The sequence below is a fragment of the Procambarus clarkii genome, chromosome 76 (assembly GCF_040958095.1).
Source record: "Procambarus clarkii isolate CNS0578487 chromosome 76, FALCON_Pclarkii_2.0, whole genome shotgun sequence".
Lineage (NCBI taxonomy): Eukaryota > Metazoa > Arthropoda > Malacostraca > Decapoda > Cambaridae > Procambarus > Procambarus clarkii.
The window spans coordinates 17,563,080-17,587,219 of NC_091225.1; the positions used below are offsets into that span (position 1 = coordinate 17,563,080).

The window sequence follows — 24,140 nt, forward strand, 5'->3', positions numbered from 1 at the left end:
GATTCACAACAATTTAATCCTGACCCTTTTTATTAAGTATGCATATAAAAAAACAATGTCCGCATGGCTTCTGCGACAAGGACATTACAATTAATTTAAAATTAATTTTGATTGCAAAACTGAGGGTGGGCATGATTGGGCTCCGGGGATGTGCCTGGTCGGATATTATTATAATATAATCAAGTGCCCTCTGATTATTCCAAATAATTTATAACAAACTCTACTGTCTCGTATTGGTCATTTTATTGTCTTGGAAGACGAGAACAACAACGAACACATGCCAACGCATATGTATACACGAAAGGTATACAAAATTGTCTGTGAACGAACTGGTTATTTGTATACCGAACCGACGGTATCTAAACCGGTTATGTACGATTTAACCAGACCCCGAGTGGCTGTCAGGAGCGTTCTTGAGCCCACCTGCGAGCCGGATCCCCGTGACGTCACACACGTGTCCCATCCAATACTTTCACAAAACTCTATACATACCTATACACACAGAAATCACTGTGTATATATACCTGCTTCTCGGTGTATACTGAGAGTTTACCTTAGTTCTGGACTAAGGTATGGTTGGTCAGTAAGCTGCTGTGGTGGTCTTGATAACCCTCAGGCAGTTAATGTTCCTTTAACATGGAGAGTGATTCTCTAAGCCATGGGTCACAACTACAGCATGAACAATCATTGCAATCCATTTTTATATATTTTTTCTTTAATTCAGTTCAAAAGTCAGCTGGAAAAAATGCGAAGGAATAATGGAAAAACCTTTGACAATCCGCTGGCTTCCCATCAAAGTCATATAAAGTAGCATATGGTGTCCCAGAATAATTTGTTTAAAATGTACATGTTGACATCAGGCAGCAAGTCTATTAAGTGTAAAAATGGACACCTAAAATACATCTAGAACATTCCCTCCATGCCCAATTTAGCCTACTAAAGTCAGCATTTTGCAGGTCCCATAGATCACGGCCATACAACTTAAACCGATACCGATTGAATATCAGGTTGCATTGTCACTACTGTATATCACTAAACACATCTTTTAATAGTATATTTGGTAGGTTCTAATTGGTCAAGATCAGCAGCTTTAATACTGCCTATGCATTAACCAGTCCTATTAGATCTTAACTCTATTAACAGTGGGTCAAACATCAAATAATAAAAGACTGAAGCAGCTCCTTGTTTCATCCCTTTTACTTGTTGATGAATGAGTACTATTTTAGCCACTTAACCCACACATCTGAAAATAAAGGAAGTAATTACCTAAATGTAGTTACAGGATGAGAGCTACACTCGTGGTGTCCCGTCTTCCCAACACTGTCACATAACGCTCACTAAGTGACAATGTTCTGGTCCATCCTGGACTATTATTATTACCATTATGGACTATATAATTTAAGGAAAGATTGGTAGATAAAGTCAATATATATAAGATAAAAATTTGAGGTGAAAGGTGAGGTTTAATGGCTCAGAGCAAGTAATACTGTAACTATACCCATATTTTGTAATATCTATAACTATTTTTTTCATATTGATTATCTTTTTTTTTGGGCTGATGCCTGTCCATTCCATGAAAGTGGGGAAATAGGGTAATGCTGATAATTAAGGCAAGGCAAACAATATGTCAAGAAACTTGCAAGTTTATGATATTTTATACTTGTGAAAAAAATATGAATGAAATTTATTTGCAATAAATTAAAAACAAGTTTATTGCAAAATTGAAAGGCCAAGAAATTGCTTAATATACTATACAACACTACACTATATGTTAAAAATATAAGCTATGTTAATAATGTAACACTATACTAAGTGAAGTAAAAGCAATTATATTTTTACAGGTTTAAAATCCATAAAGAATGAAAGAGGTAAACCAGAAATCTTTCTGCCCTCAGCTCTAGTGGAAAATATATGCAGTATTCAGGTGGCTAGATTACTACAGTATAGATGCAATCCATAAAACTTAAATTAAAATATTTTTACATGGCAAAGATCCTATGTAGAGTACCATATACATATAGGTCAATGTTGCATGCACAAACATCTCTAATAACCTTGTACGACTTCTGAGCGTTAACAAATTGAGGCATTCTAAGTTACTGAAATATACAATGCTTGGAAACTTTGCCCAATATAAAGTACCTAACTGGGTTAACAAAACTAACTTGGGGTCAATAAAATCAGGTTTGGGTAATAAAAATCAGGTGGTGTTAACAATACCAATTTGGATCAGCAAGACATGGTTGGGGTTAACTAGGTATGTTATCAACACTCCACCCACCAAATGGCAAACAAACAAACTGGGGACAAACATTAAGTTAGTAATATAGTGTTCTACAAAGCAAATTTCTACACTTTAGACATCTGATGATTGCAAAAGATTAAATTCTTTATTGGCCTTCACCAACCCCACCTAACTTAATAAAATAATAATAATATATGGGCACAAGTACATACATACATAGATACACAAATAATGGAGGGTTTATAAGCAAGATAAAAACACTGCCTAAAGCCACTAATACACAGTGTGCTTCAAGCATACAAGTCCTCCCATTATTTTTGGTATAAATACAGTAACTATATGCTGTAATGTAAGTACAGTAATAAATAAATTTGCTTGCCTCTCTCATCAATGTTATTTTAATTCAGATAAGTTTACAGTCACGTTTCATTTGCTCATCAAATGCATCAATACTTGTTTACCCATTTCTGAGGCAGCATGAAATCACAAAAAATATAGAATGAAATGCACATAAAGAATTTTCTGTATCCTGCTGACAAGTTTATAATAGTACATCATGCATGTTAAGATTTCTTCTGATGATTGCGTAAGTTGTTTGCTGATTGACATCCATAATTTTTTATGGATTAAAATATATATAGGAAATAACTAATATAAGGAATCTCTTATATTGAGAATTTAAATCATAATGGTAGCAATAGTGAATCCCCAAATGAATTAAAATAAGTTTAATGGAAAAGTGTTTAAAGTATAAAGTACAGTATTATACAGTACTTACAATTACTGTACATTAATTTCATAACATAGCACATGCAATAAATTTCACTCTTGCTTTGTTAAATGATTCCTTATGTGAATATTGCTGCTACATGACAGTTAAGTAAAACAAATTGACTTCTTGTAGAGTTATTATTAAACAATACATACTACAAAACCTGCTGAATGAAGTAGTAATGTACTTCATAAAATTTGACCAGTTATCAATTTGATGATTATGAAGTGAAATATGAATAATGAAATGAATTAGATACAAAAATCTTAGATACCACACAACTCTCAAAGAAAATTATGCTAACATGTAAATATATATAAAATCATACAATATTTACAAAACTTTAGTCTCAGTAAACTTCTCTGTTCATCACAGGAATGGGAAGTCTATCTGCAACTAGTTGAAGAATTTCTGGCGTTTTCTTTCTCCAATTGTCAATATGTTTAGAAACCATGCACCAATGCTCGCCATGGCGTGGATCAGCTGCCATGCACCGTTTCTTCACTTCCAGCTGTTGGTCTTCTGAGCCAAATAGAATTTCCATTTTATAATACCATGCCCAAGCATCACCCAGATCGGGATCAATTTTAACTGTTTTGTTGAACCATTCTCGTGCTTTGTTCTTTTTCCCATCCATCCAAAACATTTTTGCCACTGCTAAAACAACATGCGCATCATCCTGACAACGTTTCAAAGCATCAACACTGCGACTCTTTCGCTGGGCGGGGTCCTCTAAGAATATAGCTTGTGCCCACAGAATACCAGATGTGGGGCACTCCTGAAGTGCACGTGCCATTAAGGACCGACTCACTTCACGCTGTCCTGCTCGAAGTTCTAGCCGAATTGCCATCAACCACAGTTCTTCATTCATTGGATTACGAACTCTCGACTTCTCTAGTGTGGCTCTTGCTGTAACTAATTTCCCTTGCTGTTCTTCTAGAGTTGCCAGAAGCCTCCAGAGAGGTATCGAGGATGTGCATCGTTTGACAGCATCCCTATAAACTTCCCATGCAGCGTCTTTTTTACCTTGTTGTTCCAGGATTTGACCTTTCATCATCCACAACTTGGCAAAGTCACCTACCTCCTTGATACCTTCATCAAGTAATGTTCTGGCTAAATCCAAATTACCCAATGCCCATTCCAAATGAGCAGATTTCATCATCACCTTAGCAGTAGCTGCCTGTGAACGAGCTTTTGAAAGCAAACGCCTTGCACGTTCATATTCATTATTTTCAGACTCCAATTTGACAGCAGCCAGCCAAATCTCTTCAGAATTTGGATTGGCTTTGAATGCTAATGCAAGGATTGATCGAGCTGCTGGGACATCCCCAGCAAGCCATTTTGATTTAGCACCCATAAGCCAGAGAGTTTCCTCTTGTGGACAGTGCGTTACAGCTTGTTGCAGCAGCGCTTCTAATGATTCCCTTGTCCCATGACTTCGCTCAAAGTGTGCAGCAGCTAGCCAGACAGACTTTTTCTTTGGGTATATTGAAAGAGCATGGCTATAGATTGCACGTGCACATTCATAGGCACCCTGGGTGGCACAGCTGTCTGCATCTTCCATCCATGCATGTTTACGATCTTCATCTTCAACTCCGTAACCAATTATATTTTTGATAATAGACTGACAGGTCAGGACAGCTCCTGCATGCTCTGCCTCCATGGCATCCTTAATCCAAAAATCTCGATTAATATCAACCATGTTAGCTTGCAATGTTGAGATTGCACGCTCAATAATCTTACCAACTAAAGTGTTATTGCCATTGGCCTCCTCTAATTTTGCTGCAGTAATCCAAATCTGGCGATCTTTAGGGTTATTCTCACGTGCTTTATTAAGAACTTTCCTGGCGTTTTCATACACTTCCAATCGGGCCAAAGCCAACCATAAATCTACTGATGTGGGGCAGCACTCAACAGCTCTGCTTAAAAGAATTTTAGCATCCTCCTCCTCTTCCAGCTCCACAGCCAATTTCCATAAAAGCTCAGAATTAGGAATTTGTTCAAGGGCCTTGCGATAGACTCTTTTCTTTGCCTTTAACTCCAACTCCAGATCTGCAGCCTTAATCCATATTCTGGGCGAGTGAGGTAATGTCTGGACAGCTTGTGCAATCACAGCCCGAGCCATATCTGGAGGCTGTAGTCGAGCTGCTTCAAGCCACACATCTTCCGACTTGGGACACATTTCACAACCTTTCATAATAAGATTACGAGCAGACTGGATCTTGCCTGTCACCTCTTCAAGACGTGCTGAGGCAATCCAAGCAGGTGGATGATTAGGATTTGTTTCCCTAACAGATTTTAAAAGCAATCTTGCCTTTTTAACATCATTTATGTCCCCACCATATTGTGGTATCATACTCTGAAGGTCAGTCAGGTAACCCTTGGGATCTACCACAGTCTGGCCACCAACAGCATCTGACACTTGGTTCAATCTCATTCCCATTAAAGTGTTTCGTGCTTGTCCAATTTTACGTAAATCAAGATCACCGCTTGGGGTAAGCATTCCAGGGGTTGAGGTTCCAGGCATCATGGAAGCAAGTCCAGAGCCTGGATCAATTGTTGTCACATTCTCCCCTCCAAGATTATGAGAGAGAACACTATCAGGCAAAGGTGTAAACCTTTCGGATCTTGGATTACGCTGCTTCCTGTTTCTGGCATCACCTACTTCTGGAATTGTGCTCCACTCATTTTCTGATACATTTGCTAATTCTCGTTTAAGGTCAGTGAACATCTGCTGGATCTTTGGGCGTTCCTGACGATAGTTCTCAAGTTCTGCTTTCAGGCGCTGTTCACGATACTCACGCCTCTTCTCATCCATACGCTTGTCAATCTCATCATAAATGGCATCAGCTTCTTCATCATCTTTATCATAGGGATCTTTGCTACATAATGATCCTCCATAGCCATTGAACTGAAAAAATAAATAAATAAATAAGAATATACAGTATATCTATTACTGCAATAGAAAATACATAGCTTTTCTACAATGACGTATTCAACACTGATTATAAAAATACAACTTTAATCACTTGGATTAATTATCTTTTAAAAAAATATTAAAATGCAATACAGCACATGACTAAATTTGTGAAATGAAGACAAAAGATATTCCATCACAAAATTGCAGACTTCTACAGTAAATGAGATACTACACTGTAATTATAAATTATAAAGACACATCAGCAGTTCCCACTGAGCTTCTTCACCGTGTTACTGATTAGACAAGCCAACACCAGGTACATGTATCTGTAGGACTTTGTCTACTGGGGACAAGTACAATCTTCCCTTGCCCTTTGCATGAGGCAGGGAGCACATGAGTATCAGAGATTAACCCAATACTAACACAAGCCACACTAAAAAAATTATTTGAAAGAATTATATGCATGGAAGGGTTGGGTAAGAAGAGCAAATGATGAGATGAAAGATACTTATGGCAAATCCATATGAGTACAGTATAATAAAATAGCTTAATGAAGAAAACTACAATATTATAGAGAAAGTACCTCGTCATAATTGGCATCATTTAGATCTTCATCATCATCATCATCTTTTTTCTTGCGCTTGCTAGGTGGTGCGTGTCGATCGTCTGAAACATCATTGGCATCACGAGCAGGACCAATATCAGAACGTGTGGTAAATCCTGTTGCTCTGAAATGAAATATAGTAATATAATTATTTTAAGCAATTGCAGACAAACTGTTAGGTTTTATTAAGGTAAATACTGGTCTTGTTCTATACACCAGTGCAGTTGTTATAACTTATTAGGCATCGATGTCCAGAGAGGTCCATAACCAGCAAGAGCCCAGTGACTTTACAATATGGCATACCTAGGGAATTTAGCACCACCAATTCTAGGGGTGGGTTCATTAATTCCCATTGTCAGGGTCAGGAAGCCCGAGTATATATATTGTATAGATGTATTGAGTACACACACACAATCCTAGGCTTGTATCAAAGTCCCCCCGCAAGATCGAAGTAATGAGCCTCCCTAGGAGGCAACCCTACAACAGTTGCCTAACTCCTGGGTACTATTTACTGCTAGGTGAAGAGATGCATTAGGTGAGAGGAAATGATCCCAACCATTTCTATTTCACCTAGAAATCAAACCAGGGATCTTCAATTGTGAGTTAAAAACGAAACCAACTGTACTACGAGATCCCTAATCCTTAGGTTACGATTACAGGCTTAGGCTAGGCAGTGCTAGGATGCATTAGGTTGGATACAGATGGATACAGCATGGATACAGTATGTATTAAAATGATTTTGGGCACGATATGACTTGTATCCCGCAAGGGGGAATTATCTGAATACTATAAATAAATCATAAAATAGATAAATAGGAAGGCAGCCACTCACCCTCGACCAACACCAGCAACGTATCCCAGCGGGGCTGGCATACCGATGAAGTTTTTCTTATTTTTATTGAGAAGAGCAGCTGGTGGAGCCGTCATGTTTGTGGTTTGCTTAATAAAGTCTAAGAAATCAAGATTGTTGTTGTTGGTGTTGTTATGAGTGTTATATACTCCTCGCCACGACGGCTTCTGTCCTGATTGTAAACAATCGAAGTTAAAAAGTTGACATGCTTTCATTTGTTAATACAAATCAAAACAATTACTAATAATTTAAACAAAATAAACAATATATATGAGTACCACTTACACGTAATTATTTTGTAATGGGCTACGTAATGTAAAATAAGATATTTACCCTTTTCATATAGACAATTCCAGCGAGCCTGTATATAACGGGGTGACTAATTAATTATTCAATTTTTTTGTTTACTTTTCTCTCTCGTACAGCTAAAACTGGTTGTTTAATGTTCATTAAGCTAATTTGGCTGCATTAAAAACACTCCTGTGATAGGCCTAAGCTCTTTTTTAGGACTTAATTTTTGTATTAACAAACTCGTGAACAATACACAAGATTGTTCTGCTACCCTCATTAATAGGGATTACAGAGAATAGATCAAGAGCTAATTATAAGATTATCTAATAGAATAGATCAAGAGCTAAGATTATCTAATAGAATAGATCAAGAGCTAAGATTGTCTAATAGAATAGATCAAGAGCTAAGAGTATCTAATAGGATAGATCATGAGCTAACAATAAGTTTATCTTTTTATTTATTAATTTATTTATTTATTAATATACAAGAAGGTACATTGGGTTTATGAGAGTTCAGAGACTTGAAGTTTGACATTCTTGTAAAGCCATTAACACGCATAGCGTCCTTACGGGCTCACCATAGCCCGTGCTACTTGGAACTTGTTCCGAGTAGCTGAATCTAAAACAAGAGCATAGCGCCCAGCAGTGGTGGCAGATTGAGCTACAAGTAGCGAATTGGGCTACTTTTGAGAGCCCCGCGCTCCCAATTTTTTAATTTCGCTACTTGCTACTTTTTTGGGCTAATTTAAAGCAAGATGTACTAATTTGGGCTATTAAAGTTAAGAATGTACGATTGCGAGTTACATGAAAGTAACTAAGCTATAAATAATTCCAATTAATAATAATTGTAAATATTAATTAATACTAAATAATATTATTTAATAAATTAGTCCCAATTCAATGCAGAGTTTTCTTCCAAGCAGAGAAACTTGTATATATAAATACAAGATAATAGATAGATCGATACATAGATAGACAACTTTCAAATATTGCACCAAGTAATGGCGAGAGGTAAAAAAACTAGATAGTATACATTACATTTGAAATTAATAATGGATGAATGGTAATAAATTGGTGTATGTTTGTATGTATACCAGACAAAGCCCATTTAATGGCAGAATTTAGCCATTTTGTGTAAAAACTTTTATATCTCATCCTATTAATTATAACAGTAATGGAAACAAGTCATAGTTTGTATATACAAGAGATGAAACAGCGAGCCATGAGCTAGAGCGATGTGCTGAGTCCATAAGGAGGCCGAGCTTCCAGAAATACCTTCCTGTGATTGGCTGGTGCGGGGAATACCAACACTCTTTTATGAATACAATTTAAACTAAGAAATAGGTCCTTGTGCACAACAACAAGGTTGGTGTGAAAAAGAACAACAATTTCTGTTTTGCACCTGACAAAAATCTCCATTTAACTGAATAATTTACTCGAATAAGAGGGCAGAGCAGTGTATCATTATTTGTGAGGCAACCCCCGCTGATGACGTCACAAGCTAGGTAGCCAGCCCATGTTTCTGTAACACTCGTTACATCTTGCAGTATTTCATTATCACTTTATTAACGCTTTTAAATAGTTAACATTTTACTTTTTAGGTAGATTAAAGTTGAAGCAGAATGTCATAAGCAAGGATGGTGTGCTGAATAAAGATGATTTATTAAGTGGATGGAGCCTTTAGCTGATCCCTTCCTGTGATTGGCTGTTGTGTGAATGTCAACAAAGAATATCTACCAATGATATGCCATTTATTATGCAGCCCATACACACTGTGGGCGGAGCTAGGAACCGCCTACCCGAGCGCAACAACCCACCTTATGGGTTGCTGTTTGGCTATTTATAGTTCGTTGGAAAAAAAAGAGATGGCGCTAGTGGTATTTTGTGGGGTAATTTGTTATAAGTGTAATTTGATGCCAACAGATGGCGTAAGCTGTACCTTATGGCTACTATTGACCAGCCAGTTAATAGTGTTCTCTTTTGCCGACAGATGGCACTAGCTGTATCATTATTACCTCCGAATTCCCTTTAAACACTGATCTACAAATTCCTTGGCTTGTGATAATTAAGGTTTTATACCACTCATGATAAGTATTAGATAACTGGAGTTCTGCAATTACTTTTATTTATCAACTGTTGAGGATATCATCATATAATGTCTGGTTAGGACGTACTGCTCTCGATTGATGAAGATTAAGCCACCCAAAAGGTAGCACGGGCATGAATAACCGGTAAATACTGCTCTCGTAATATTATTCTGGGGGGTGGGGGAACTATGAAGTGAAAGCGCCAAGCCATTACGACTATATAGCACTCGGAAGGGATCAGGATACGGATTTGGGATGGGACGGTGGAGGTCCCACAAAGGTCCCACAAAGGTGCCAAGAGGTGCCACAAAGGTGCCAAGAGGTGCCACAAAGGTCCCACAAAGGTGCCAAATTAAAGACTGGGAGCTGCCGAGGCGGGCCCAAGGGCTGCTGGCGGCCCTGGCCAGGCTGAACTTCCGCGCCCTTCCAATCACCATTGTTTAATAATCTTCACAGGGAGAAACAACTGTAAATATAGGAATATTACAACATACACGGTAAAGAAAACGTGTAGTGTACTCTATATATCAAAATATATTACTTTGAAACCCCTATCATTCAATAAAAAAGATTGGGCTACTCTTATTACAAATTCGCTACTTTTAGGCCGTCAGCTTGCTACTTTCCGCAATTTAGATCTGGCAACTGTGGCGCCCAGTCGGCTTCCTGTCCCCGTCGAGGTCGCTAGAGATGGTGGCTACGGGCTCACCATAGTCCGTGCTACTTGGACTTTTTTTTTGTTCCAGGTAGGAAATCTTAAACAACAACATCAGATGGTGGCTTTCAGGTAAAATTTCTTCCAACACCGTGAATGAAATAATTACAAAGCTTTATGTATTATAAATGTTAATTACATATATATATATATATATATATATATATATATATATATATATATATATATATATATATATATATATATATATATATATATATATATATAATTATTATTATTTGTTTTTAACAATATGGCTATTGATACTTTATTGGAGTTAGTTTAATTGTTGATTGATTACAATGCAGTTGTCATAATTAAGTAATGATATCCCAGGCTAATTATGGTAATTACAATGTCCCACTGTCTAATGAATGTATTTAACTATACAGTCTGAACATATAGTTTTGTTCTAAGCATCATAATTTTTTTTACCAGTGTTTTCTGCACTTTGAGTGTCAGTAATTACTCCTCTATCAGCCATAGTTTCATTGTATTAACTATTGTTTTGTCCATTCTTGCATTTATTATTTTTTCTGTGTTTGCAATATCCATGCCAGTCTTTAATGTGGTACACCTATCAGTTTTAGAGAGTATACTATATGTGTATATGTATGTATGTATATGTATATATATGTAGTATATATGTATACTACCTCTATTGGAAAGCTTTTGTGTGAATAGCTAGTTACCGTTTCAAAAATGTGAGCAGGATTATTTTTGTACAATACCATGTTGTGTTGATTTTTGTACAAAATGGTGCATTGTGAGATGGTGAATGACTCTCTCCTTTTGGATTCTCTCTATGGGTTTGCAGGTGTGAAGGATCACTGCTTGGTAGGTAGTTTAATGAACTTCTGCCCTAACTTTGAAATCAAAAAATCATTTCTTGGATTTTATCAAGTTTCCAATATAAATTCTCTTTTTATTAGAAAATTCAATTAGATCAAATGATATTTTTATTAATTTTATTTAGTCATGGTTTGAAGTATGGCTGAACATATGGGGTTCACCTTATGGTTTCCCATAATAGTAAAAGAATTGGCTGATGAACTGTGTCTACCTCTGAAACTCTTATTCAAAAAATCTTTAGACAAAGATAAAGTTTCTAACCACTTGAACTCATCGGTGGACTGAAAGTCTTGCGTCTTGCAAATCAGTGTTCAATCCTGATGGTCCATGTCATTATGCACCATTCGTTCCCTCCATCCTATCCCAGATTCTTGTCCTCATATTTCTTTCAAGTACTATATAGTCTCACTGGCTTTGTGCTTTCTAATAATTACCTGTTGTACCATGGTAAAGTCTCCCTAGATTAGAAATGTGCATATGTTCCCCATTTTCTAAAAGGGCTGAAAAAGTTCAGCATTAAGCATGTACAGTGCATTATTTTTTCTTTCTTCTGTAGTATCATCTGCATTCTCTATCTAATCTGGTCCTCTTTTTGACCTTTCGCACAGGAACAATATATCAAGCAGACGTTGTATGCTTCGGCAGTCAATTGTTCTATTCCTTATGTGGGAGTTTTGTCATTTGATAGTTGTAATAGAACCCATGAGCACCACACCAGAAATAAATCTCTCTTTGATATCCACAGTCAAACTAAATCTGTGCAAACACTCCATGCACATAAAAGGACCCAGGCTATGAAACTCACTCCCTAATGCATTAAAAAAATTTCCAACCTCTGCCTTATTCAAAAGTAAAACCAAAAGGTACCTAATTTCATCCACATAGTTTCCTACCTTGTGCTTCAAACTCACACTGTAACTTGTGCTACCCACTTCCCCAATATTAATACTTAAGACATCTATCTTCACTAGTGCAATCACCTCTGCCAATTTATATTGTAGTTATAAAACATTGTAGCAATGTACCTTTCCTTCTTACCTGATATGATAGATTAAAGACCTGCCCAAAATGTTGTGTGTTAGTAGCTTTGCAAGAATGTAAAAATACCAATCTTGTGTAATCTCTCAAACCCATTGTACCTTATTGTAAATAAAAGTGATCATTATTACTCAAGAGTTTCTTATTGCTCTATGCTTATTTTTTCCCAGTAATTCCTTGTGGTATTAAAGTTGAATTTATTGAATAGTCCCTCTCGCTTCATAATTTTTTCTGGACACATTGTGAGTATTGCTGTTAGTTTGCACTTCAATAAGCTTCTTAGAGCTGAATATGTGGTATCAGAGATTGTAATATCCCTGATTATTTCTTCATTGCTTGTGAAGATCAGCTCTAGATCATTTTCGTTCCTAATTGGCTCTTATTTATTGAACAAAAAATTATCACAGAATCTAAGTAGTTTTCAGACCTGTGGTTGGATATTTTGAAGTTGATTTCCTGGTACAGTATAATATTATTGTTTGCTATTCACCATCTTAAACTGGCAGCTTGAAATCTCCAAGAAGAATAAAATCAGGTATTGGGTTTGCCAGATTATTGAGGCTATTTTCTATTTTGATTATCTGCTCTTAATTCCTCATCTGTTTCATCTGGCAGTTTGTATATTAAATTAATAACCAGGTTTATTTTCTCTAGATTATTACTCCAAGTACAGTATATCTTTGCCACCTCATTTGTAGATATTAGTAGCTCTGTGCATACAAGGTCATCTCTAATATACTCCTCCATGTGACTTTTTAACTGGGCATAGAAATTTCTAGTCCTCCACCCCCCAATAATTGGAGCATGGCTGGTTAACCCTCCATTATTCATGAAATCTTGGTGTGATTCAACACTGAAGGACACTTATGGTAACATATAATGCAAAAATCTCATATTGACTACATATAATTTGTGCATTTCTATTAATACATCATTGTATGTATTTTTAGCACATGGGTGTTTAAATATATACTAAAATTACAAACTGCAGAAAATTACATCTCAAAATCTTTTATTTGAGTTTCAAGATTTTCAGTTTTCTGGATGTCCAGAGGTACCAGTTGCCCGGGATATTTTAGGTCGCACTGTATACAGTAATGAAATTAGAAGTACCTGTAGTGATTGTGGCACAAATGGGTTTTCTTGACTAAATTATGTTAGGTCGGTAATATAAATAGGATAGTGAAAGTTAGAAAGTTAAAAAATAAATATATAATTTGAAAACTATAAGGCATAAATTATTTAATGAGCTTGGCATCTAGATGGGCACCCAGCTCCAATGGGTCCAGTGCATTACAATGCCTGCAACACCGGTAGTTTTGGCTCTGTAGTGTATAAATCTCACTCATGACTGAAATTAAACAAAATATTACAAATTATGCAAGCAGTTGTGTTAATACAAAAAATGTATAAAGTTAAAATAATTTTAATGATCTACTGTACACATGCAACTTAAATTTTACATTGTAAAAAATCAGTGTCAAATGTAATAAAATTTCTTTTTATGGTCCCCCCCCCCACCCTTTCTCGTTCTCTGAGCTTAACTCTCAATCCACCAGAATCTAGGTCACTTAACGAGGCAAGGGGGGAGTAGAGGATCAACTACAAAGACTGGGAAAAACCCACCAGAAAGCAGAAGTGCAATAAAACAAGCAATTATCTGAAGGACATGACGCACCTCAAGGTAAACTAGACAAACGATTGTTGTTGCATGATAACTACCACAACATCATGATACCAGCATGATATCAACATCTGAGGCCTGAGACTGTTCAACCCACTTCCACTACACATAATGGGGCATAACTGGCCGACCTCTCATACTTGACAAAATTGTCTAAAATAAAATGTTCATAAACCTTCTTGTAAAACAGTGGGTAAATGGAAACCATACCATCTGTTGTACACAAGGGCTGTAAAAGCCCATACTGTATAGCCTGGCCCTGTAGAGTGGCTGCAACACGACAGCCAGCCACTTAAGACGACGACTCCACCAAAACCGAAGTTCAGTGCTAATGAACTTCACCCTGAACTCGGCAGGCTATTTGATGGAAGCAACACAAATGGTCCTCAGGGTTTAAAATACAAGTTGACTCCAAGAAAAACATCCCTAGCCATGACCAGAGCAAAATGGAATGGCAAGTCCCACACAATGTGGGTGGTATAAACACGAAGTCCTTGGAGCCCCATGCTCCAAGGACTGGTTTGCCCAAAAAATCTGGAAGGTGGTTCGATACAGCCAGCATGCTGTCTATCATTGCTCCCACGATGTGCAGAAGTTTGCCATTTTGGCAACATTCTTTGGCAATATGTCCTTGGCTCATATATTAGGTCTCTGGTTTTTGGCAGATGACTGTCTCTACAGTACTTACAAAATGTGACATGGCTTTGCCATGCCTGCGTAGCACTTCTGCATCTGGCCTGCTGCTAATGGTTCTCTGCCCCAAGTCCTGCTCCTCTGTTGTCTAGGGGTAAACCCTTTATGTATGTCCTTGTTCTACTAATCTTATGTTCCATTTCAGCAAAGTCATTCTCATCTTCAAGGCAAATTGGTAAATGTGCCTTGATAATTGGTATATAAGCATCAAGGAGCTACTATGAAAACCTTTTCCAGAAATCAAGCATTGAATGGAATGAAATGCCCTTTTCTGGCAGACCCTCAGTTGTTGCCCATTTTGAAGGGAGTGGTGTTTCACTACAGGTGGCTTGTCAGCATGGTAGGTGCGGAGCTGGGTCCCCGGGTGACCTGGCACACCATCTGGTGGTAGCCGGGTGCATTAGGATTAAGCATGTTCAGCAGCAGCAAGCAATTTTTTTTTTTTTTATTATTATTTTCTACCACAGACGTGGCCACACATTTACAATGTTAATCAGCATATATACATTTTCTTGTCCTCCATGGACAGGGTTAGAGATGTGTTAAACATATAGTTCAAGGGTTTATTGAACAATCAACCACAGAAGGTGATTCGGTGTTTTTAAAATGCTAACCTAACCTACATATGTAAATACATAGATACACAGCAAGCAATTGTTTGCTTTGTTTTCAGCATTTTCATTTCTCTCTCACAGGTGGTAATTTTCTGTGTTTTGCTTAATCTTTCTTTTTGGCTTCCTTAGTTTTTGGTAGATCTCTGATTCTCATACTCTCTTCACCTCATAGAGAGCACCAGATTGTGATGTTGATTTCTGGTATATTTGCATTAGTTTTGAGGCATGGTGAGATACTTAAGCTAAGAAATACAAGCATGTAACCACATGGATCTACCTAGGGGGCAACCAGGGAAGGATATTCAATTATAGTACATTTAAAGCTTGAATTTAATTTTTATTCTTTTAGACTAGAAACAATCTTGTAAAAATATAAAATACTGTAATAACAGCATGCATAATTTCCTCAATGACAATAAGATTTTTAACTAAAATAGTGAATCAAGAAATATATGTAACTAAACACTGATATTTGATTGTGGCCAACATGGTATTCACACACCTCTGAAACAATCATAAATGAAAAGTTAAATCTGGGTGAAGACACTGAGTTTTCTTTGGCAAACATAATCAGGCCAAAAACTTGTGTGCAGAGTCCAAAATTATTTACTGTACTCGACTTGCCAAAGAAATGTTATTTTTCTGCAACCCAACCACTTGGGCTGGACGGTAGAGGAACGGCCTCGCTTCATTTAGGTCGGCGTTCAATCCCCCGACCGTCCAAGTGGTTGGGCACCACCCCCTGTCCCATCCCAAGTCCTTATCCTGACCCCTTCTAAGTGCTATATAGTTGTAGTGGCTTGACACTTTCCCCTGATAGTTCTCTCTTCTGCACACAAAATTGACTTTAGTGTTATGACGGCATTAATTTATAGTCAACATGGTATTCATACGCCATTCCCTTTCTATGAAGAAATTGGTACTCACCAAAACAAGAAATGTTGCTTGCTTAATGAAGTGGTATATGTAATAGTTAGGGTTTCTCACTGTAATGAATTATATTCTAATTATAATTTTGTTACAAACAACATAAATAGGTTTTATTCAGTGTAAATAGCAGCATTTTGAATAGCCAATTATTACCACTACATCCTCAGTTCTTACACACATGGGATGACTTTTTTGCATTATTATTGTATTAATGCTAATAAACTTTTTTTTCATTGTTTATAATGAAAGAGCTTGAATACATACATAGATGATTATTTATGATCAGTAATATAAAGCATGGCAGGAAGACCACCACTCCTTCATTTTCTACACATGATATATAATATTTCTTCTGTCTACATTGTATAGGGTCAATAGGTCTTCTGCAGGTTCCATACTTCATATATTCTTATATTAAATTTTTTTCTAATTTCTCTGTGATGAAATAGTGTAACACAGGTTTACGTAGGGTATAATGCAACAGTAAGATTACTGATGTATGTGGGAGGGAAATTACTGGTGTATGAGGGTTATAGCTTACTGGTGTATGAGGGAGAGGGATTACTGGTGTATGAGGGAAGGAAGGGAAGGGAACTGTCAAGGGAAAAGCACCAAGCCATTATGACAATATAACACTTGGAAGAAGGATCCAGGATAAGGATTTAGGATCGTCCAAGGGGGGAGGGGAGGAATGGTGTCCAAACACTTGGACAGTCAGGGATTGAACCTGGGATTGATTCATTGAACTCGCATGAAGCGAGACCGTCCAGCCCAAGTGGTTGGACATATGAGGGAGGGAGATTACTGGGTGTATGAGGAAGAACTGAGAAGTGACAGCAAATATAAAGGCCCAGTCATCAAGGAGATAAAAACCTGAAGAGAACAGGTATATCACAGATCTGTGCATACCATATCTGCCACTTTACTTTATTATTGTAAACCAAATATTTATCTGAATAATTCCTATATTTGAGGTAGGTCTCTTCTTAACCTTAACCCTACAGTATATAAAAAGTAATTCACAGCCAATACAGTTATCACAGTAAATTCATTTTAAATATTCTCCTCCATTAAACTAATTATTCATTTAACACTAAATATAAAAATGAAGTTACTTGGGAGGGATTAAACCTTTCCTTACCCTTAATTATTTTTGCAAACTGTACTTAGCAAGTGCCGTAAACTCCTTCAGAAGAGCTGATATGCCCTGCAAACCCTCCTTGAGAGTAGACGACATTTCCTGCAGGGATTCTGCCATTTGATGAACACTATCCCTGATTTCTTCTTGTACCTTCAACATTTGAGGGCCAATTAGATTGTCTTTATTAGTAGTTCTGGATCTACTTGGTGGATTGCAAGAGATTTGATGTTCTGATCTACACTGAGGTGGTTTACTACCTGAAATTTCTGATTGTTTGCAGTAATCATGCCCAAGAAGTGGCTCCACACTGGGGAGCTCAGACTCCTTAAAAGCAGACGAGGTAGAAGGCTCAGCTGATGGCTCCTGAGTTGAGTTATCAGGAGACCCAACGTCTGTAAATTCCTCCTCTTTTACACAATAAACTGCTGCACATGAGAAAAAATTATTTAGATGTTCATTCAACATAAAACAAATACTGTATAATATCAAACGTATTCTCATTAGTACCCAAGAAAAAAATGCACCAAGTATCCATTCGTCCACCATTGATCACAAATATCCACTATACTAACAACAGCTCAAAATAACATGTAACAAGAGTTAAACTGTTAAACTATGGTAAGGCAAAATAACATGACTACAGTGGAATTTTTTTAAGTTTTAGGGTTAATACCTGATTGAGAATCCTCTCCACCGCCGGTATCAAGGGTACAGGGAAGATCTTCGATGGTAGTGTCACTTATTAATGTGGCCATTGCCTCTTCAGCTGCTGTTAATATTCTTAAGTTACCACCACCTAAAAGTAAAATTTTGTATAGCATCTTTAATAAACCAAATGGTTTACGTAAAACTTGTATAAGTTTCTTGTACATAATAAGCTCTGAGTGATACCAGGGCTAAGCATTACTGAGAAAGTGTCACAAACTGTGGCACTCAACAACTAGATAAAGCAAAGTTCCAAGCATTATATATAGCCCAAGAAAAAATAAGTTATACAGTACTCCAAGTCTAAAGCATTTTTTGAGGATATGGACTTCCTCGTAGCAGCTGCGCTACACCAACAATTCAAATTGGGTTGGGTAAGGATGATGGATGATGACTTCATATATAACACTAAGGGGTCACTGCCAAGGTGAAGAAGTAGATGGTGTTTATGGTGGATGAGATTCTGACAGGCTCAGGCATGGAAATCAACAGTGAGGATGAGAATGACTATGACAATAAAAACTATGAAGACAATGAAGACAAAGAAGACAATGTCTGAAAATTCTTTAGGGCTTTCTATGAGGGAAGGGAGAAGAAGATAGAAACTTGGACCAAGTTGATGGAGAAAATTATCAGTGAGAGGCCTATGAAATGGAAACCCTTTATCATCAACAAGGGCTTGTTCCCCGTAGCCAAGCATTAAGACTTGTTCATCAAATTAAATACAGCTATCCCCCTCTATTGCTACAGTTGTCAGGCTCTTCACTGTGGAGAAAGATGTCCACGAGCCAAAGAGATCAGGGCTCAATGACAGCCATTTTGAAATTGTCTTTTTGAAGGGAAATTAAAGCATTTAACTTATTAATATATTTTCCTAGTTTTGTTATACAGTACATTATTAATTTTGTATTGCATGGAATTCAACTTTAATTTACTAAAATTAAATATTAATAATTTCAGTGTTTTCATTAGTATGACTGAGACTAATGGTCCATTTTGAGGAAAGGACTAGGACCATAAGTTCCTTATGAGGAACGGTGCCCATCTTTGAGTACAAGTAAAACAACCACAACATAATATATGTTCTGATGAACACAAAAGAAAAAAAATGAGAGACTTAAGTATCAAATACTTAATACTTAAGTAGTATTAAGTACTCAACATACTGTACTGACAGCTAACAATAATATGTTACGAAGAGCAACATAAACTAAGGCAAGGCAAAATAATACGACTACACTGGAACATTATTAGTTTTATGGTCAATACCTGATTCATATTCATCTCCATTATCAAGTGCGGCAGAAAGATCTTCACAGGAAGCGTCGTTTATTAATGTCGCCATTGCCTCTTCAGTAGCTGTTAAAGGTTTTAAATCACCATATGCACCACCTAAAAGTACAAAAATAAAATAAAAATAAAACATTTGGAATCAGACTTTTGGTTTTGTTTTAATAGAAAACTCATGTACAATACTCATACATAATAAGCTCTGAATAACACTAAGCCTAAGCTTGACTAACCTAGTCCAATAACTGACACCCAACCGCAGGATTTAAAAAAAAATCATTATACAATATACTGTATATATATAGCTGCTCTGGAGAAGGTGCAAGACCGGGCAACAAAAATCATCTCGGAGCTTAGTCATCTCTCATATCAGGAACGATTGAGGGCCACAGGGCTAACAACACAGCAAACCAGGCATGTCAAGGCTGATCTTATCGAAACCATTAAAATACTGAACAATTTGGAGGATGTTGATCCAGACAGTTTCTTCAAAAGGTCAGATATAACACAAATGAGGAACAATGGGTTCAAGCTCAACAAGTCACAGTGTGGGACTGAATACACGATATGCTTTCTCACCCATAGGGTTGTAAACCTGTGGAACTGCCTACCCGCCAAAGCCATAAACAGCAAAACCCTGCAGAGTTTTAATATACAATTGGAAAAGATGATCAGGGCAAATGGGGGGACCTCTGACAAGCCACTGGCTTCCTGTCCTTGAGGCCACTAGTATTAGTGGCCCTGAGGTAAATTCAGGTAAATATATACAGTACAATATATACTGTATTTTGTAAATAAAGTATTATTAGTACTATTATTATCACCATTTCTATTACAGTATTATTATTATTAAAATCATTGAGAAAATCAGTAAAAGCCATGAGAATGATTCGAACACACACTTGGTACTCCCAAGCACATGCCCCTGACAACTACACCATGATATGGTCAAAAGCAATGCAGCCTGGGATTCAAATGAATCCTTTAGGGGTTCTGAGGCTTCCACTGAAGCTTCATATCCTAGGGTAATCACCATAGGGTAATCATACCCTATGATGCTACATAAGTCTCCCCGGCTTGGTACCTTCTTTTGGTAATTACTTAATGGTATTTGTATGTGCTATAAAGCCACTAGTTACACACAACATTTCAGGCATACCTAAAGATTAAAATGTGTAATGATTAAATGGGACATTTTTAGTACTGTATAGTACTTATTATAAGATGAAAGTTAATGTACAATATACTGTATAAATATAATTTTTAGGAAATTTAGCAAAAAGACATACAGTGTTCTAGTGATAATTAATGCTAAAGGCTTTACTTTTAGTGGTGTCTACTATACAAGTACTGTACTGTATATTTACAGTATTTAAACTAACACTAACAGTAAACATAAGTTTTAACTAGGATGAAGAAATATTTATCTGAATTTACCTGAGGGCCACCATCTGTCTAGTCGCCTTGACATGGACATGAAGCCGGTGGTTTGTCAAAAGTCTCCCCCATTTTTTCAGATTTTTTGCCAACTGGATTTTGAACTGCGGTAATGTCTTGGCACTTACAGCTTTGGCAAGTAGGTAGTTCCATGGGTGTATAAGCCTATGGGTGAAAAAGCATCTACAGATTTCTGTCCTACATTGTGGTTTGTTGAGCTTCAAACTGTTGCCCTTTGGAAATGTTACATTTGACCTATTAAATAAGGGGCCTCGATTAATATCCTCCAACGTATTCAGCATTTGAAAAGTTTAAATAAAATTAGAGCTGTTCACCCACATGGAGGTTGGACCTGTAGGAATCAAACATTGTATTTTATTAGAAGAGTTGTGTGCAAAACTCTTAAAAGGCTGACAGGTATAAAATTGATCATAATATGTGTGTATACTGTATTAATGAAATTCCTTTACAAATGGTGATAAGACTTGCAAGTCGAATGCCAGCATCCAGGTGACGGGACACCCAGCATGAATCATAAGTCTGCTTTCCTACATACAGTACAGTATTTTACCAGAGTTATTTTGGTTAATACACGTATCTCAGTAAGTAGTATATCTACAGAATGACTTCGTTTTAAATTAAATTTAATTATTTTAATAATTAAAATGATAATAATTATTAATAATTAATTTTAATTTTTTAATTTCGTTAATGCACGTATCTCAGCAAGTAGTATATCTACAGAATGGCTTTGTTTTTATTTTATTGATAAACACCTTTTTATGCATTTCACTTGTTTTTTTTATAAAGATGGCACAGTGCTCGGCACAGTTTGCTCACAACCAGCTGTGACCGAGTTTGATTCCTGGGCGGGAATCACACCTAAATACACAAGTTTGGCTTGCTTGCCTCTTATATTTACCAATTTATTTGGATTCAGACAATTTTGTACATAAGAGGGTACTAGACAATGAATTTTAAGACATACTGGGGTACCTAATTTTACTAAAATCGGCTAACCTAACTTTACCTTATTTGACTTTATTTAACCTAACTTTACCTTATCATAAGCAAGCCAACCTATACATACTAATCCCAACCTAATGTATCTCAGCCTAACCCAATTTACCTTCATATAACATTTTACAAATTTAGAACAAATGTTATATGGAAAACACTTCTGCATGATTGAAGTGTATAGTTAAATCATATGCAGGTAATTCACACAGTCCTTTGAATTAAAGAAAATGATAGTAGTAGGCTAGGCTGGGTTAGATTACCTAAAGTTAAGCTGAGTTAGTGGGCCCTGGGTTAGGTTAAGTTAGAAAAGCAGGATAAACATTAATAATGACATTAGCTCACCACATTCTGCAGAAAACACTAAGTGCATAATAGTGGTTTTGCAAGAATGCAAGAACACCAATGTTATGTACTCTTACAAACCCACTGTACTTCTTTATATAAATAAATAAATAAATAAATATGCAAGTTTCTTAGAGACTGTACTTGTGGTTGGTCTCAAACCCTTTGATGGTGCAACAATATACATTAACTTTTTTTAAGTCTCATCAATACTATAACTTACTTAGCTAAATAAGTTTTGGGGTTCAGTCCCTAAGTTCATTATATGCCTCTGTAACCCTTTCCACTACCGCCCACAGGATGGGTATAAGGTGCATAATAAATGAACTACACTAAACTTGAACAGCCTTATGGACGGAAATACCTGTACCTTATATAACCCCACATCATTCCTTCAGGCTGTCCCAAGTCTCCTTACACGTCAATTAACTTACCAGCCTTCCTAAGTTCCCTACTAATAACCGCTGTTTTCTTCTTAACTACTGACCGCAAGTCTGTAAATTTCTTGCGAACTTCATTAGGGCCTCTTATATAGGGGCTGGTGGCAGTGACGGCCGCAGCGATGACATGCCAGGCATTGTTCTTGTCATGAACTGTCAGCGAGCCGTCAAGCTTGCCAAGGATGACTTTCTTCCGCTTCTGTACTTGGTTTAACATCATAAGCACCTCCTCGTCTGTGAAGTTGGGCTTCCTCTTCTTCGACCCGTTCATTATGTCTGTCTTGTACGCCAGCGAGTCTAAGTTTTTATTCTAATACGCCACTAGTCTTAAGTTCTCGTAGATGGACACCTTTTTAACTTGGTGGTGGATTCACTAACTTGAGATGAGAGCGTACGTCCGGCCGTAAGTTATGGTCTTACTGTTATTCATTCACGAAAAGTTCGTACGGTCCACTCAAGCCTTGGTCTTAGTTCCGCCGCCTCTCGCCAGAGTGCAGCAGCTATAGTAAAGTTGACTTTGACCAATCACAGTTAAGGTAACATTTTCCCTGGGATCGCTTAGCCAGTTACAGTGCAGCATCAATGATAATTAGAAAATAAGATGTTTGTATATATCACGTAGTATACTCTTACGGCCACAGTAAATAAACATGCTTAACGATCTCCGTAGCAACTGCAGCCTCACTCAGAATCCAATTAATGTAACTGTTTAGGCGTTCTAATAATAAATGTTCTGCCTACCTCGTAATTAATTTGTATTTGTTAAAAAAATATGCATACAAATCCTCGCAAATAATAGGTGGACCTTTAACAAGCCGTCGGCTTTCATTCTCAGTCGAGGAAACAGAGATAGTGGCCCTCCAGTAATTATTTTAACTATAAAAGCATTAGCATTAGGCTCGGGTATAATTACCTCAGGGAGTCTGCACTACCTGCTGATGTTGATATGTAAAACTATTATATAAAAGCAGACGGCGAGTCACAATAATCTTTCCTACCTAGTGCTTCAAACTCGCACTGTATCTTATGCTATCCAGTCCCCCAATACATGTGCCTAAACCATGCAACGTCACCATTGTAGTCACTGCTATAAACTTATATCATGGTTGGTATGTTGAATGCAAATTTTACTACAATATACCTATTAATAATCCTCAAATTATGCCACAATGTACCTGTTGATAATCCTCAAATTTTACTACAATATACCTATTAATTTACTTCAAATTTTCTTACAATGTACCTGTTAATATTCTTCAAATTTTGCTACAAATTACCTGCTTAAAATTAGCTGTTTGATTAAGGACCTGCCCGAAACGCTATGCGTGTTAGTGGCCTCGCAAGAATGTAAAAAAAAAATCAATACCATGTACTCTCATAAACCCAATATACCTTCTTGTATATAAATAAGTAAATAAATAACGTAGCTGAAGACGAAACCACACATCAGAAACTGAAGAGACGACGATGT

The 24,140-nt window shown here is 36.9% G+C and overlaps 2 protein-coding genes and 1 long non-coding RNA gene across 5 annotated transcripts; 1 reads left to right on the forward strand and 2 right to left on the reverse strand.

Moving 5' to 3' along the window:
• Positions 1-1,627: 1,627 nt before the first annotated feature.
• On the reverse strand, positions 1,628-7,583 carry Prp6 (pre-mRNA processing factor 6). Its single transcript, XM_045764043.2, has 3 exons — positions 7,374-7,583; positions 6,521-6,665; positions 1,628-5,928 (listed from the first exon to the last, which is right to left on the reverse strand). Exons 1-3 carry the CDS (start codon positions 7,466-7,468, stop codon positions 3,367-3,369), a joined length of 2,802 nt encoding a protein of 933 aa, XP_045619999.1. The 5' UTR covers positions 7,469-7,583; the 3' UTR covers positions 1,628-3,366.
• Positions 7,584-9,775: 2,192 nt separating this feature from the next.
• Positions 9,776-12,503, forward strand: LOC138357169 (uncharacterized). The gene is made up of 2 exons (XR_011224848.1): positions 9,776-10,555; positions 11,944-12,503. It is a non-coding gene; the product is annotated as an uncharacterized lncRNA (long non-coding RNA).
• A 1,066-nt stretch (positions 12,504-13,569) lies between these two features.
• On the reverse strand, positions 13,570-23,171 carry LOC123771485 (nuclear apoptosis-inducing factor 1). 3 transcript variants are annotated; one of them, XM_045764044.2, is made up of 5 exons: positions 22,664-23,170; positions 19,410-19,532; positions 18,109-18,231; positions 17,436-17,860; positions 13,570-13,724 (listed from the first exon to the last, which is right to left on the reverse strand). In XM_045764044.2, the coding sequence occupies exons 1-4, from the start codon at positions 22,938-22,940 to the stop codon at positions 17,442-17,444; spliced, it is 942 nt and encodes a 313-aa protein (XP_045620000.1). In that variant the 5' UTR covers positions 22,941-23,170; the 3' UTR covers positions 13,570-13,724; positions 17,436-17,441. The 3 variants fall into 3 exon arrangements, with proteins under 3 accessions (XP_045620000.1, XP_045620001.1, XP_069169791.1); XM_045764045.2 differs by lacking the exon at positions 13,570-13,724 and having other exon boundaries at positions 15,681-17,857; positions 22,664-23,171; XM_069313690.1 differs by lacking the exon at positions 13,570-13,724 and having other exon boundaries at positions 15,681-17,860; positions 22,664-23,171.
• Positions 23,172-24,140: the final 969 nt, after the last annotated feature.